Source organism: Sceloporus occidentalis, unplaced genomic scaffold (assembly GCF_023333645.1).
Source record: "Sceloporus occidentalis isolate IW3139 unplaced genomic scaffold, rSceOcc1.0.p SCAF_58, whole genome shotgun sequence".
In the NCBI taxonomy this organism is placed as follows: Eukaryota; Metazoa; Chordata; class Lepidosauria; order Squamata; family Phrynosomatidae; genus Sceloporus; species Sceloporus occidentalis.
Window position 1 is genome coordinate 3,259,506 of NW_028317038.1, and position 16,186 is coordinate 3,275,691.

The 16,186-nt window shown below is 42.9% G+C and overlaps 1 protein-coding gene across 1 annotated transcript in view; it reads left to right on the forward strand.

The window, feature by feature from the left end:
• LOC149287624 (pappalysin-1-like) overlaps window positions 1-16,186 on the forward strand; it is a 506,291-nt gene that overhangs the window by 462,071 nt on the left and 28,034 nt on the right. The window contains exon 20 of the mRNA XM_089492654.1: window positions 9,009-9,080. Coding sequence (XP_089348780.1) covers window positions 9,009-9,080 — 72 coding nt within the window. The remainder of the gene's footprint in view (window positions 1-9,008; window positions 9,081-16,186) is intronic.

Below are 16,186 nucleotides of genomic sequence, written 5' to 3' on the forward strand. Positions count from 1 at the left end.
GTCAACAATTAAAAGGAGAAAAGCTACCATAGCAAGTGGACATAGTCTTAAGCAAGGGGGCAAAGGTTTAAAAATAACATCAGGAAATATTACTTTACTGAAAGGGTAGGGGATGCATAGAAGTGGTAGATGTTAATACAGTGAAGACATTTAAGCAAGCATGAAATAGGCAAAATGCTAAGCTAGATATAGGATAAGGCCAGGGACTAAGGAAAGTATTCAGAGGTTGTATGGGCTGATTTTTATCTGCTGTCACATTCTATGTTTCTAAGAAGCGTGTTTAGATGATTCTCATGACCGAACAGTAGATTTGAATTAGTAGTTAGACACTTTTTTTAGGAAGGATGGAGTAAATCTAAAAGAGTATGTTTTTATCTTAGACCTGAGTTAAGGCCTACTGATGCTGATACTGGTGATAATATTGAAGCCTAATGGGTAGAAATTTGCAGTGATGCAAAAAGGTGCATTACATTAATTGTGGATATTTGCTAAAAAAAACAAAACATAAAATATTAGTATTAAGGAGGAAGATCACAAATGTAAAAAGCTGGGAGGTTGTAATTACTCAGACACAGTTTGAGCCTAGAGACTATTAATGATCACCTACTAAGCTCTTTTAAAGCAATTTGCACCCGGGGAGCGATCAGACAGGGCCCCCGATGCAGTTTTCAGTGTTGCTGAATGCCTCGCTATTAAAGCATTATAGCAACACCGTTTGAGATAAGAAAACGATCTTTGATAGCTTTCTAAACCCGTTTAACCCCATGACGTGGCAAGCACATCAGTTGTTTTTAAGGGGATGCATTTCTGTGTAATACCTGGCATATCAATTGTCGTTAAAGGGCAGAGCTGCACCAGAAAACGGTCCAGATGAAACAATTCCTTAGTAGCCATAGTTCCCAAACCGAGTGGCTACTAGAGGCTGTAAGTGGAAACAGCACCACAACAGGTATAATATATACAGAAGCCTTGCAAACAGGGTGGAACCACGGTTCCGCAAGTGGTAGGACCACTTGCAATGTCTGAGCACCTCTTCTTATAAGGAACCTGCAATGGGTTAAAAATATATGAGGAGTTAGAACACCTTAGTTATGAAGGTAGTGCAGATGCATACAGAGACAGTATAAGCCGCTGTGTAATGACCTGTTCAGTGACTTCCAATGGAGTCCATTGAAATTTGAAAACAGAAATGTTCAGTTAAATCAGTAAAAAAAAATGTTTTACAGTAAAACAATAAAGATTGGTTACAAGGGCAGGATTAGTTATGGCTTATTTATTCAGTGAGAAAACAGACTGCTATTTTGGAGTCAAGAAGCATTTTTTCTAATTTTTTGAGGCACGATTGGAAATTGCTTCAATGTGTTTTTCCATATTCTGAATCAACAACAAAGTGGAACTTGATGTATTGTTTTAAACCTCGATTACTATGTTAATGTATGGTATAGTATGCGTGTGTGTGGCATTATGTGACTATGTAACTGTATATTGTATAGCATATTATAACTGAATTGTTTGGAATACATGTGCATAGGGTGTATAAAGAGTGCTGCTGTGTGTTGTTTAGGTTAGTGTGACTTTGTATGGTGTAGAGTGCATGTGTATAGCAACTGTGTATTGTGTAGCATCACTGTAGATTGTTTGAGATGCATCTGTATATGGTAGCTTGACTTAGTATAGGGCAGTAAGCATGTGTATAAGGTAAGGTCACTGTATATTGTTTAGTATGCTTGTGTTTAGGTAGTGTGACTGCATTGTGTAGTTTGCGTGTGTTTAGGGTAGTGTGGCTTTGTGTGGTATAATATGCATGTACCGTTTTTGCTCGATTATAAGACAAGGTTTTTTCCAGAGCAAATGCTCTGAAAAATATCCCTTGCCTTATATTTAAGGTCGTCTTCTAATCAGACCTCAAATAAAGGTCTGACTACAAGACTAAGATCCAGATCCCCCGCACCGTTGCAGGGGACCATGGGACCTCTCTGGCAGCCGGTGGAGGTCTGTGCGATGTGCGCAGACAACTTCCGCTGCTGCCAGCACTTCTTCTGGGGCTTCTATGACGGAGTACTGGCATCGCATGACTTTCTGGTGCTCCACCATAGAAGCCCCAGCAGAGGTGCCCGCAGCAGCGGGGATTGTCTGTGCGCATCCCGCAGCCAGTGAACGCTTGCGGGATGCACACAGACAACCTCCGCTGCTGCTGGCTCTTCCACCAGGGCTTCTATGGTGGAGCACCGGAAGGCCATGTGATGCTGATGCTCAGTCATAGAAGCCCCGGCGGAAGTACTGGCCAGCAGAAGTGGAGGTCTGCATCGGACAGGCTGCCCCACTAGACACCAGGGAGTCTGAAGCAAGGGTCACAACAAGTAAAGGGATGCACTGGTAAGTTAGGGGGGGTTGAGTGGCATGGGGAGGGTTAAGAGTGGTATGGGGGGTTTAATGGTTTTCTGGAGGCAGAGTGCCAAATAGGGGGTTAAACGGCATATCAGGAAGGCAGGGTAGCATAAAGGGGGTATAAGGCATATCTGGGGGAGAATGGCAAATAGGGGGTTAAAAAGCATATCTGGGGCAGAATGGCATATAGGGGGGTTAAAAGGCATATCTGGGACATGTGGTGACATAAGTATTGTTGTCAATGTTTTTGCCAGTTGTATCACATGTCTTTTGATATGTTAACGAGGGCAAACCTACAGTGATTCAATATGCCTGTTGAATGCAAAATCTTAGTTCAGTCTCTCTCTGCCCACCATCCTGCATGGCTGGGGTAATCGGTGGTGTGCTGGGTTATGTTGGACCTTTAGGTTGCAGGTTAGTCTTGGAAAGTGTTGCATTGTATGTTGGGCTGTCACTCATTTATTGTATGTTACTGTGCTTTTGTCTCTGTTATGTATCTGTTAGTAGACAAACCTTTGTGAGATATTTTAACACCACATTTGGCGACCACAAATATTAGACTTCTACAGCAGATATTTATGAGGCCAGTGACTAAATTGCATGTTTAGTGCACAGCGCAACTGCAGTGCAGCATTTTCACAAGACAGGGGTGGAATTACTGGTTGAATATATATATATATATATATATATATATATATATATATATTGTGCATAATCTTGGTGTTTCAAGGTGTCTTGTTTGTTTGAAATCTTGGCCTGATTTGTGTATGAGGCCTGGTGATAGTAAGACTGTATCCCTCACTGTGGAGATATCTTCAACATCTTTATTGCAAATGGTGTCTTATTTCATTTTTTTTATTATTTATTTCTCTATACACCGTTTTTAATATCTTTGCCATTGATCGTGGGGTAGGTCTGGTGCATGTCTGAGGCCTAGTTGAATACAAAAACCCTTTGCCTCATGGTGAATTAAAACCGTTTGGCAGTTATTGGACTTCTATTTGAATTGTGTTTTGTTTGGTTTTCTCACCATTTTCTTTTATGGTGCTGAGTATTTTTCTGTAGAAGTTCACAATTATTTTAGAAATTATATTCAGAAGCATAATGGTCCATACATGCTCCCACAACCAATTGATCCAAACTGTGGGAAATATGAAGGATTTATGGATGTTTTAACAAACATTATTAAAGCTAACTGCTAAGAAAAGAAAAGGTTTAATAGCACAATCAGTACTGTCTACAATTGGAGGTTTGGCAGACATGGTACAGAAATTAAAAAAAGAGAATATGGAATTAGCAGTCAGAATGGAGGAAGCACAAAATAAAAAGGACTGCATTATGCTAGCTGCCTTAAAGACCGCCACTATCGTGGATAACTTACAAAAGGAATTAAAAGACATAGAGGAACAGAGGGATACATATTTGGTTAAAAGCACTGAACTCCAGAACATGGTAATGGAGTATAAAAATAAAATAAAACCTGAAAACCCAAGGGAAGATTTACATAATAGCCCAAAATGTAATCTACCACAAGCCCCAATAATTGTCTCCGAAAATTTCAATGTGCAACACATTTCAATAGGTTTTGTCTATGGCTGAGAAGGATAGTTTGCAAAAATGGTGGGGAAACATGCCAACCAATGATTTTAACAATTTTACACATTTCAGAGGGGAGCTGAGAGAGCTAGAAAATGAGGCCTTAAAATAGGGGAATGGACAGAGCTGTTTGAGTATGCTATGGGCCCCATAGCTAGTATTTTACTGGGATTTAATGGCAGTGTATCTAAACAGGCAGGAAGAATTGCAGCAAAACAATTATATTTACTCAGTATAGAGAAAGAATTGGCTAACATTACAATGACACAAACAGATTGTCCTAGAGAAGTAGCTCAGCGAATATTATTCTGGTCTACACTACGCCAGCCACAGCAGCCAATGGTGTTGGGTTCACCAGCACATATATCCAGAGTGTTGGATGTTCTACCCCAGGAATGTCAGGAGTTGGTGAGGCTGTTTGACCAAATGCCCGCAGACCTAGAACTGCTGCTAACTAGGGCAGACAAGTGGTGGATTGATCATCTTTACACTGAACATGCTTTTGTTGTCTCAGCAGTGAGACGGTTTCAAGGAGAACCTGGAGATATGACATGCAAGGAGAATAATTGGAGAAATCGGCTTCAGGGAAACAGACATAGATTTAGTCAGAATTGGAGGAGGAAAGAAGGAAATAATTGGAGAAACCAGAGATTTGGAAACTGTAATAATAATGGAAGAATCAGGGAGACTGGTAATTGGAGGAGAAATGAAAAGGAATATAAGTTAAAAAATCTGAGATGGGAAGAGCCAGAGAAAGACATTAGATACTGGGGAGTAATAATTTGAATACCAAAAGAAAGATAGGTAATAATTTGGGGAAACAGAGATGGGATGAGCCACAAAGGTACAACTGCTACTGGAAAAATAATAACTGGGACACTAAAAGAGGGATAGAGGGTAACTGGAGAAATCAGAGATGGGAGTATCCTCAGAGAAACATCACTAGGCAAAATGATAATTGGAGGAGGAAAGAAAGGGTGAATGACTACAGGGAACCAAGACAACAAGATGAGAGAATGAGGGATGATGTAGAACCATTGGGAGAACAGGCTAGGAAGTTAAAAAGGGGGATCAAGGAACCGGAAGAAGAGAATGAGACATCAGAATTACTAGCGGTTCCTGCATCTGACTTAGATGATGGACAACTTGAAAAATGTCCTTCGTCAGTTCTGTGAGGCGTTGAGAGCGGGTGCCCCCAAGCGATTGATGTACCACACCGCGAGACCTTGTCCATCCGGAGGAGAACACAGCAATTGGACCGGTCCTTCGCCAGGCTCTTGATTGCGAAGGATCCTGTAATCAGTTCCAAGCAATTTATGTGAAGGGAACACCCTTTTGACGTCTACTGGTCGCCTCCATAAGGGAAGGTGCTCCCCAGCCCAGCATGCTGGCGTCGGACTCCAGGACAAAATCTGGTTGGGAACCGAAGATTGCACGCCCGTTACAAGCTTACTTCTGGGGTAAGGCGGTCCGACTGATCATACAATGGCAACCTGCGTAGATGTCGAGCCTTAAGGCACGAAAGTACACGGTAGTGTAGAGGACCCGGGAAGATCGCCTGAATGGAAGTTGCAAGGAGACCACCACATGTGCGAGTAAGCGGAGGGAGAAGGGCGCAGATCTCCTTCTGGATGGCAACAATCTTTGTCCTTGGAAGCGGCACCATCGCTGCTCTGGAGTCTATTTCAAAACCCAACAGGGTGCACTGGCTGGGGTTTAGCTCAGATTTGAGTGTGTTGACAACGAAACCCAATTGATGAAGCGTCTGAACCATGAAATCCGTCTGACCCCTAAGGGTTTCCCGACAGCTGGAAAAAAGGATATCGTCAAGATAAACAATACATCGGATACCTCGAGATCAGAAGAAAGCCATCACCGGCTTTAGGAGCTTCGTGAAGCACCAGGAGGCAGAACTGAGACCGAATGGGAGCGATTTGAATTACCATATCTGTCTGCCCCAGCGGAATTCAAGATAACGTCCTTGAGGTCCACCTGGTGAACCAATCTCCCTCCGACATAAGGTCCCGCAGAATGGATACCCTCCATTTTGAAGTGGCGATGAACCACAAAAGCGTTCAGAGCCGGCAGGTTGATGACCAGGCAAAACTCGCCGGAACGTTTCCGGACCTGGTGTGACGGGGAGACGAAATCAATCCGATACCCGCACACCGTCTGGAGGACCCAGGGGTCTGAAGTAATACAAACCCAGTTGTGGAAAAAATGCGAGATCCTGCACGCAACCTGTGGAGGGGAAAAAAGACGAAACATCTGGACTTACCGAATCCAGAGTGACCCCTAGGGAAAATGGTGGATCCTCTGCCTCTACTTCCGCCTCTAGGTATGAAAGAGCGGTGCTGGAAGGAACCGCGATAGGCTGGCTGTGCCTGCTGGAAAGCCCTTGAGCCTTGATAGGATGAGCGGCTAGCGACCCGGCCCCGCCGGAAAAACGAGGGCCAGTCTGGAACACCTTTCTCATGGAGAACTTCTCCTTGTCCAATGAGGTCATCAGGGACGCATGCTTATTAGGCTTCTTCCCAAAAGCATCCCCAAAGCGCAGTCCGTTAGCTGCCGCAACGAGATCCATTGAACTCCGCTCTGCCAGACGGGGGTCCATCCGTAGGAGGGCCGTCTTATGCCGTTCCGTGGCTGCAGCTACATTGGCGGTGCCTATTAGGCAGATCACACGCAAGGCCCACTCCCGGATAAGGGATCCAAGGGATTTAGGATCTAAGGGAGTGGCCTGCAGGGACGCTCGTCAGCCAGGGAGAGGATTTGAGTGACCGCCCCCACTAAATCCAGGATCTTATCCTAAGCGGACTTGAGACCCTGTTCCAGACCCTTCCTAGGATCTCTCTTATTCAAAGAAAGGAGAGCGATCCAATTAGGGTCGAACTCCGGGGTAACAGCCACCTTGTCCTGGAGTGGGGGGCGGGGATACTCAGCCCGAAGTTTGTTGCGTGCCTCCTTAGGAAAGGGTCTGTGCAGCCACTTGTGTAAGTATAGTGCAATATTCTCTGGTGGAGCCCACTCAGTGGCCCTGGGGTGGCGCATCGTGGTGGGGTCAAATAAAGAGGAGCCAGTTGGGTCAAGGACCGGGAGGTCCGTTGAGGTAGAAGCCAAATGGGGGGTGATGGATGCTCCCATAGAGTAATGGGGTTCGGCATGGTGGGGCTCATCCACCAGACACTCACGGACGAAGCGTGAGTCCATGGTCCTGGACGATGCCAGGTTAACAGAAGCCTCTGACTCATCCGCAGAGTCCGCCTGCCACTCATCCACTATAGACAGTAGGAGAAAAGGACCATCATATCCTGGGGAGGGTGGCAGAGGTTTTTGGGTGCTTTGCTGGGGCCTTGCCTTTACCAGCAGAGGCACTATTACCCTTCCAAGGGCGCTTAGAGTGGCCTGCCTCCTCAGATTTCTCGGGGTCAGAATCCAAAGGGATAGTGGCCGGGGCCACAGGTGCAGGAGGGAGAGTCTGGGCAGACTGGGGTATAAAGGCAGACATCTTAGAAATAAAAAATCTCCACAGAACTGGAGAACTAAGAGACTTATGTATCCATTTCTGATTGCTCTTTAATTATTTATTAAATTTGTATTAGTAACTGTTCAGTACATTAGTCTCTTCAGAATTTATTTTTTTGTCTACATCACTTGGCTACAAGTTGCGCTATGTATGGACCATTTTGTTTGTTTTCCATGTTTGTTTCCATTAATCTACTTGGAAGAACCACCGTGGAGATATATATATATATATATGTAAATATGTATATATTTCAATTATTTGATCACTGGGGTGTTTTAAACACATTTTTTAATAAGTACTTGCAGCTCACCTACTCTCATTTATATGCTGCTATACCTTGTTTTACCAGGTTACCAGTGTTATGTTAACTCGTTCTTTGCTGCTGTCGATGAGAGTAAAGGAAGATATGCAAAATAGGAAGCCTCCTGTCTTGCCTTAAAATTAATATTTACTAATAAAAACATTTTTCCTATAGGGTAGTCTTATATTCAGGCTTTTTCTTTTTTCCTAAATTGATATTAAAATTTTGGGGGGTTGTGTTATAATTGGGCAAATACGGTATATAGTGTTGTTTGACGGTGTATTATGAAGCATGTGTAGTGTCACAGTGAATATTGTGGAATGTATGTATATAGGAGAGAGAAAGAGAAAGAGACTGTATTCCTTTTTGAAATGATAAATGTCTGAATTTTAGCCAAACTGTGATGCCAGGAACAAAACTTGTGTAAATCAATTTTGGTTGCCATGCACATGTCTGTTACAGACCACTAGATATAGCCACCTACAGGGATCCCGTCCTCCTCAATTCTGAACACACGGTGTGTGTATGTGTGTCTTTTTAAAAACGCATGGTCATACCTGGGAACTCTCCGGGTTTGCCCGGAGATTGTCGGGTGAAGCATCGCTTCTCCGGTTCAAGACACGCCCTACTCCCCGCCCATTTTCCCGTTAAATGATTTCAGCAGAAACGCTCCCAATGTCAGGAGGACCTCAGTGGGCAGCCCTGGCCGCGTCCCGCAAGGGGTAGCTGGAGCCCAGAAGTTCCCAGGTATGTGCATGGTGGGTGGAAGATTTGACAGGTAGTGTCATTTCAGCATGTTCTATACCTGCATGTATTCCTGCATGGTAGCATGCTGGGATATTTGTTTTTTCTATGGTTACCATAACAACTATAGGAATTACAGTAAGTGACTGGTTGCATACACCAGTCCCTACTTACTGATAGACATCCAAACCCTTTTTTCTTTTCGGTTAAATGCTTCAAATTGGTAATAGACTGGTCAGCACCATCCTCCTTACCTTTGGTGTAGTTAATAATGCCTACAAATGGCAAATATACATAGTTCAAACATGGCATTTTTTCCTCCAAATCAGACACCCCAAATCAGTGACTAACTTAAGGGGTATGACGTTATCCCTGCTGTTAAGTATTTTAATAACTCTCAACCGAATGCCACAATTTTTATTTTCTCTCCATTCTTGCCTTATCTCCTTGTAGAAAATTGTCTGCACAGCTGGACTCCAGTGGTATCCTCCGCCAGAAACCCTTCACTGTATAAAAAGTTGTGAGGTACGTAATACTAATTTCACTTCTAATTTTCAGCCAATCAATTAAAATTGTATGAAAGCTGTTTAGGTTGCTGAACACTATGGACATTGGTAAAAATTACACATTGCATTAACTTATTTATAGTTAAAACTTTAGGGTAAAAAATGCCCCCTCAGGAGCCCCATAATATTTTTGTACTACATACAGGAAGCTGCACAGAGGTTTAAACAGGACAGGACTGCTATGAGCAGCGTAATGCAATGGAATGCTTAGAGGCCAGCTATTCTTGGAAAATATTATGAATTTGTGGTACTGCAAATCTGGAAGGAATAAAAAAACATTTTTAGCTGTCAAAAGCAGCACAAAAATATTTGGCGCCTATACAGAAGTTGATTTCAGTAATTTAACACCATAAAAATCTAAATTAGGAAAGCATAATACTTTTTTGTATTAAAAAATTTTGTTTTAAACAAGAAAAATAACATTTACCAGGTGTTTAGACAAGCTGTAAATCTTTTTTTTTTTTTAATTATTTAATGCTACACATTTTGTAACAATGCAACAGAACCGAAGTGTTCTACAGTGATCACTCTGAAGGCATCAAGCACCACATAATACATATGTAATATTTTGCAAAATCATATTCAAAATACATTGACATAATTCTATACGTGCGTCCATTCGTTTCCAAAAAATCAAGATCAAAGATCGGTTTATTGACGACATTCCCAGTTCTATTCCCTGCAGATCTTTGTTTTTTTCTTGTTGCTGTGACCAGGGTATGTTGGCTGTCATTTTATTTCATTGTTTATTCTGGCTGCAGCATTAACAAATACTATACAAATGTTAGCTTCTTCTACCTATAAATTATTTATTATGTAACTGCCTACAGACGATGCCTTCTCACTTTCCCTCCTGAAAGAGCACCAAAACAGGTTGTAATAGCACCAAAACAGGACAAACGAATAAACAAATCCTAACTAAATTCCAGATGTTTTGCCATTCCTTTTTGTTTTTCTTTGGGGACCCTCCTCATTATCAGAGATTTGTATGAACTCATGAAATTGGCAAATGTTGTTGAAAATAAAGTACAAATGCACACCTAGTGCACATGACTCCAGTTTTTTCAAATTTGGCATGTTGTGACTTTAACTACAATAGTGGTCACAGAAAACCATTCCATATAACTTTGTTACTAAAATAGACAAGTGGTATTTGGCTAGGATCATTTTGACACTTTTCAGACAGCCTTTTAAACACAGATCCAAAGTTTGTTATAACTTGCTTCTTGTCTTGGTAACCATACATTGCAGTGTGATTTTAAATTTATTGTACAGAATATGTGCAACTGCAGGAAAAAAAAAGATCAGTTTGTATTCAGCAACATCCACAGTGATTTCTCAGGGATTGATTTTTTAGGCCCAGATCCAATTTTTATATAGCTTAGCAGACCCTAGTTTGAATGACCACCTGTGAAAGTATATGTTTAGGAATAGTAGACAGCCCAGGCTATTCAACATTTTGAAGCCATTTCATCATTAATCTTTCTCATTTTTGTGGCAATATTGTGTTTTTGTTGTTTTCACAATATATTGAATATATTGTCTTTCCCAGAAAACTAGCAACTGCAAAAAAAACCAAACATTATGCAATTTCCTTCAATTTAGTATGGCTGCCCCCAACAATTGCAATTACCTAATAAAACTTAAAAAACAAACAAAAAAAAACAGTAGTCATCCTATTTTTCGGGATAAGAAAGGAGTTTTTAAAATGTATTTTAGGTAAAGATATGTGTGTGTATATATATATATATATATATATATATATATACCTCCTGTTGTGCGTTCTAGTACAGGGGTCCCCAACCACCGGGCCGCGGACCGGTCCGTGGTTTATAAGCAACTGGGCCAGCAGTTCCGGGCTCCAGGCGGGTGTTTATCTTTTTTTTTTTTTTTTCATTTACCCGGCAAACAGCAGGGTGAGGATCCAGATCGCCAGCAGCGCTGCAGGGGACCCTCCTCTCCAGCAGCCGTGGACGTCTGTGCGATGCAGACAACGCCGCTGCTGCCTGCACTTCCGCCGGGAATTCTATGAAGGCAAAGTGCCATATCTGGGGGACAGAGTGGCATATCTGGAGGGCAGGGTGGCATATCAGGGTGCAGAGTGGCATATCTAGGGGAGCAGAGTGTCATCAGGGGAGCATAAAGCATATCTGGGGAGGCATAAAGCATATCAGGGGAGCAGAGTGTCATATCTGGGGGGCAGAGTGGCACAATTTTAGGTGCTTTTTATGGATGGAAAGACAACAGGGAAGTTGCAAATATATTTCATTATATTTTAAATTTAATAATAATAGAAGTAAAATGCACAATAAATGTAATGCACTTGAATCAAACCCAAAACACCCTGCCCCTGGTCCATGGAAAAATTGTCTTCCGCAAAACCGGTCCCTGGTGCTAAAAAGGTTTGGGACCACAGTTCTAGCTTCCAATTCTGGCACGAAAAGCTCTGTGCCCATGAAAGGCATGGAACAATTTATTCTTAGAAGCCCCATCCGCAGACTAGCCTCAATGCTGTAAGGGCCAGAACAGTCAGAGCGGAAGAGATATAGCAGTCATCCTCAAATTCTCAGTGGATTCATCTCATAAGAAATCCTCTGCAGAGGTAATCGCTGTAATATTCCTGGTAAAGTCAGGCACCCCTGCTGAAATCCTTCTACAGATGCTGTAGCCAGGACTTTGGAAAGTTTGCAACTGACAATGAGGTAATACAAGACTTAAAACTTGCAGAAATTGCCTTACGTAAAACACTCTTGGTCTATTCTCAACCGGAAGGACAGTATGTCTTGTTGCCTTTGCTACTGCCTGAGGCCATGTCTACCTCATTACAGGGAAATTATATTGTAGCCTCTCTAGAAGCATTAACCATCTGTCAGGATGTTTTCACTCCTCTTCTATAATCTTAGCTATAGTTCCGTGGACCGATAATGTCTTTGACTTCCTAGAGCAGCCATGGGAGGTGTCTTTAGGTCTAGATTTGGCAGTGATTAATGAATAACCAGAACAAGGAATCTGCACACTCCAAGAGAACCCAGGTGCTTAACTGTGCCAGGAAGGGCCCGTTCCCCAGTAAATCCAATAGATAAATAAAGGCTCCAGGCACTCAAGAGTTCCAACGTCTGGCAGATTTATTGAGACAAAGAACAACGTTTCAACCTCACAATGAGGTCTCTTTCAAGTTAACCCCTTCAATCCCAGGGGGTTTTGGTACCTCAAGTCCCGGAGCAATTTTGCCATTTTTGCGCTGTGTCGGTTCGGCGATTATTCTCCTTTCCTGGGAATAGTATACCCATGTAAACTATATATTGTTTTTTTCAAGGAGAGATAGAGCTTTCTTTTGATACCATAGTTGGATGATTAGCTGAAAATTTAGAATGAGAAATTTAGTAAAAACTACAGAAAATTTGAAAAAAAACCCCAATTTTTTTTAAAATGTTCCCTCTGAATCCTCACAAAATTAGGTAAAGTGATGGAAAATCCCCTCCAAGTTTATCAGTTCAGGTGTCCTGATTTCAGAAATACCTAATTTATATAGATTTTCCATACTTTCCCAGCACCAGGGAACATACTATAAGGTGTACATCTTTTGTAGAATTTTTATGCTTATGGCTTATTGTTTGGGGGTTGTGAATGGGGGCAGGAGGGTTATACTGGGTAGATGTTATGCTAGGGCAATGGGATGTAAGGTTTTTTAATTTTTTTATTATTATCTTTTTTATATATTTGTTTATATTATTTTTTTGTATATATATATATATATATATATATTTTTTTTTTTTTTTTTTATTTTTTTTTTAAATGGTTAGAGGTCCTCCTAGGGACCTCTTGAACATGTTATTAATGCCAGTGATGTCACAATGACATCACTTAGCTCACTTTATTATTTGTATTACTATTATTTATATTATTATTTTAATTATTTTTTATTATTATTTTTTAAATGAATAACCTTTCATTTCTCACTCTCCTCCCCGCGATCCCCCTGCACCGATTATACTGTGATCTTTATGCATGTCCTCACAGACGTGAGCACACAGCAGTGACACAACCGGAAGGGAATGCCCGATTGCGCGATCAGGCAGTTTAAAATGTAACTGCTTTCCGGCTTTCATGCCGGAAGCTGTTACATCAGATCAGACAGCAGAAAGCTGGCGATGCCGGCTTCTGCTGTCAGGGGGTAGTCCAGGCTGCCGCTGCAAGAAGATTCCCTGCCAACTGCACATTGGAATCCCTGGATGTGTTCTTTGAGTTTCTAAATACTTGTTCAGATAGTATCAAGTTTACGATGTCTTATGATTTTACATCCATTACATACCTGGATATTATGATCTACAAAAATTGGAGACTAATTTATGTTAGGAACACCTTACTACACTATTCAAGGTTTCATCCACCTGCCTTACTCAAATCACTTCCAAAAACTCAATTCCTTAGGGTCAAGAGAATTGTCTCTCAGGAAACACAGGTCAATGATCAGTTACATGAGATGTCACAAAGATTTTATGAACAAGGTTATCCAGAGGAAGTTGTAAAATCACAATTATTATTAATGAATGACCCGGAAAGAGAATCTCTTTTAAGTCCTTCTCAAAGGACTGTTACACAACCCAGACTCACATTTGTTACTACTTTTAGTAAACAATCTTGCTCCATTAAAAAAGTCATTTAAAAACATTGGACAATGTCAAATTTCTGGGATTTACTCTAACACCACAAGGCCTTCTAAAGGATGACAGGCAAACCACTGCCAATGGCCTTGTCCCACTACCAATAAGGAGATTCAACATTTCTTGGGTTTCGCAAACTTTTACCATAGATTCATAAAAAAATACTCCAATGTGGCCCCATACTACTGTTCCCTGATTCACAGAAACCTTACGTATTGAAAGTGGATGCATCCAAGAATGCTGTTGGGGCTGTTCTATCCCTAGCGTTCAGATGACCAGAAGGTACACCCAGTGATACACTACAATGTTCCGGATTGTGAACTCCTTGACATAAAACAGGCATTGGAAGAATTGAGACACCTACTTGAAAGGGCCAAATACCCTGTTCTGGTGTACACGGATCACCACAACCATGAGTATCTACGATCTGCAAACAACTATGGCCACGTCAAGCACGTTGGGCGTTATTCTTCAGCCACTTCGACCTTCGCATCACTTACAGACCTGCCTTGAAGAATGCCCTATCCCGCCTTGCCGAACTCACAGATCCAAGCTGTGACGGAACCCTCCATCACTGGGGGCCCTGGAGAGGCCTGACTGTCAGCCTCCTCCCTATTGACTAAGGGCCCTGACTTTGTAAAGACTTCTGTGGCTACCCCCAGCAGTATATCATCCCATCACTTGCTGAGGGGATTATCTCTGGCAGATAGCCAGGATCTGCAAGCAGGGAGTGACCGCCATTGTTTCACTTTAATATCAGACCCCTCCACCCATGGTGCACTACCATGTTTCCCCCCCCCTTCCCCCCTCAGTTCCACCACTACAGACGTGTACCCCGGCCATCCCTGGAACTGGTTTCGGCCAGTAATAGATAGTGGAGGACCCCATTGTATTGTTAATCCCTTTACTGACCATATTGTCTCTAGGAGGCAGATTAAGGGGGTGGTTTGTATCCCAATATCATGTTTTATGTTAATGTGTGCTTTGCTGTATATATCCAGCCCTGTGAATGAAAAATAAAGCAGTCTTCATTTTGGTTTATACCCTACACTGAGTCTCGGCTAGTGACTGGGAAACTGGGGAAAGGGAGCACAAGTCAGCGAAGGTAATCGGTCAGACTATCCAGCTCCGTGACATTGGTGGCAAGCGGCGGGATTGCTTCTTAGTCTGAGAGACACTTCCTTTCTACCGGGATTGAACGACAGGACGGCAGACTTCGGTCCCCTTGACAAAGACATGGATGTGACATCAGAATTCCAGGGGCTACTGCGGGTCATACTCCCCTGCTCTGCCTACAGAACAATACCAAAAACTGAGGCAAGTGGTTCGAGGGTCACTATGGCAGGTGGCCCTCCAGAAGGCTGTTATACGCCGGGGTCAGTGTCTTCAAAGATCCGTACAAAGGATTAGAGACCAGCGGGAACTACGAATGTCATTCTTGAGACAGCAACCCCAGGAACAATGGGTATCCGAATTGGACAAACTGGTCCAACAGGAGGTAGAGCTGGACAATCACTATCTGGCTCTGCATTGGCATGCAGAGCAAGCATATTGGGGAACTGCAAAAAAATGTTCTCCAGAGGGCTATGACTTCGGTGGCCCAGGATTATTATGAGATAGTCTTCAGGAAGATCCGGACTTCGGCAGTACTGCGGAGTGGCGGATTGAGGACATCCGGGATTTCAGGGAGTTGGACCTCCCAGATGTACTAGGACTGAGAGGAAGGAGATTTAGACCTTTTAATTACACAGGAGTGGGAACTGGAGAAGGCATATAAAAAACTCTTCGACCGTGTTCAACAGAATGCCCAAGTGACCATGAATTTTGTGGTCATCTGAGGATTTTGACCCAGGCGGGGTGGATGGGACTGCGGTCTCCACCCCTGAGTCACAGGAATACTGGGCAGCTAACCCAGATCCGATACCGGAGCTATGTGACTTTACACCACAACCGGATCCAGAGATTGTGGATTTAATTGATTTTACATCTGAGGATGTTGGTCCAGGAGGGCTTACAGTTTTCTTCACTTCCCAGGGAAAGGAAGAAAGTTTTCTGGGTGTAGTAAATGGCACTGCGGTCTCCACTAGCACCCACCCAGCAGAAGAGCTGCCATAGGGGCAGAGTGCCGCTGGCCTCCTGAAGCTGTTTCCTGAGCCAGACCACAGCAACCTTGTAAGGTCCAATTAGGCTGCCCCACAGACTGTGATAGTGTATAGGACTGCAGTCTCCACACCTGGGTCCCTGGAATGTTGGGAAGTTGGCCCAGAACCCCAACCACCAGCTGAAGCGCTGACAGCAGAGCAGAGCGCAGCTGGCCTCTGCCCTGCACCTGCAACAGTTACTGGGATCCAGGGAAATGCGGCAGCTGGCCCATCACCCCGGCAGCAGCTGGAACACCAGG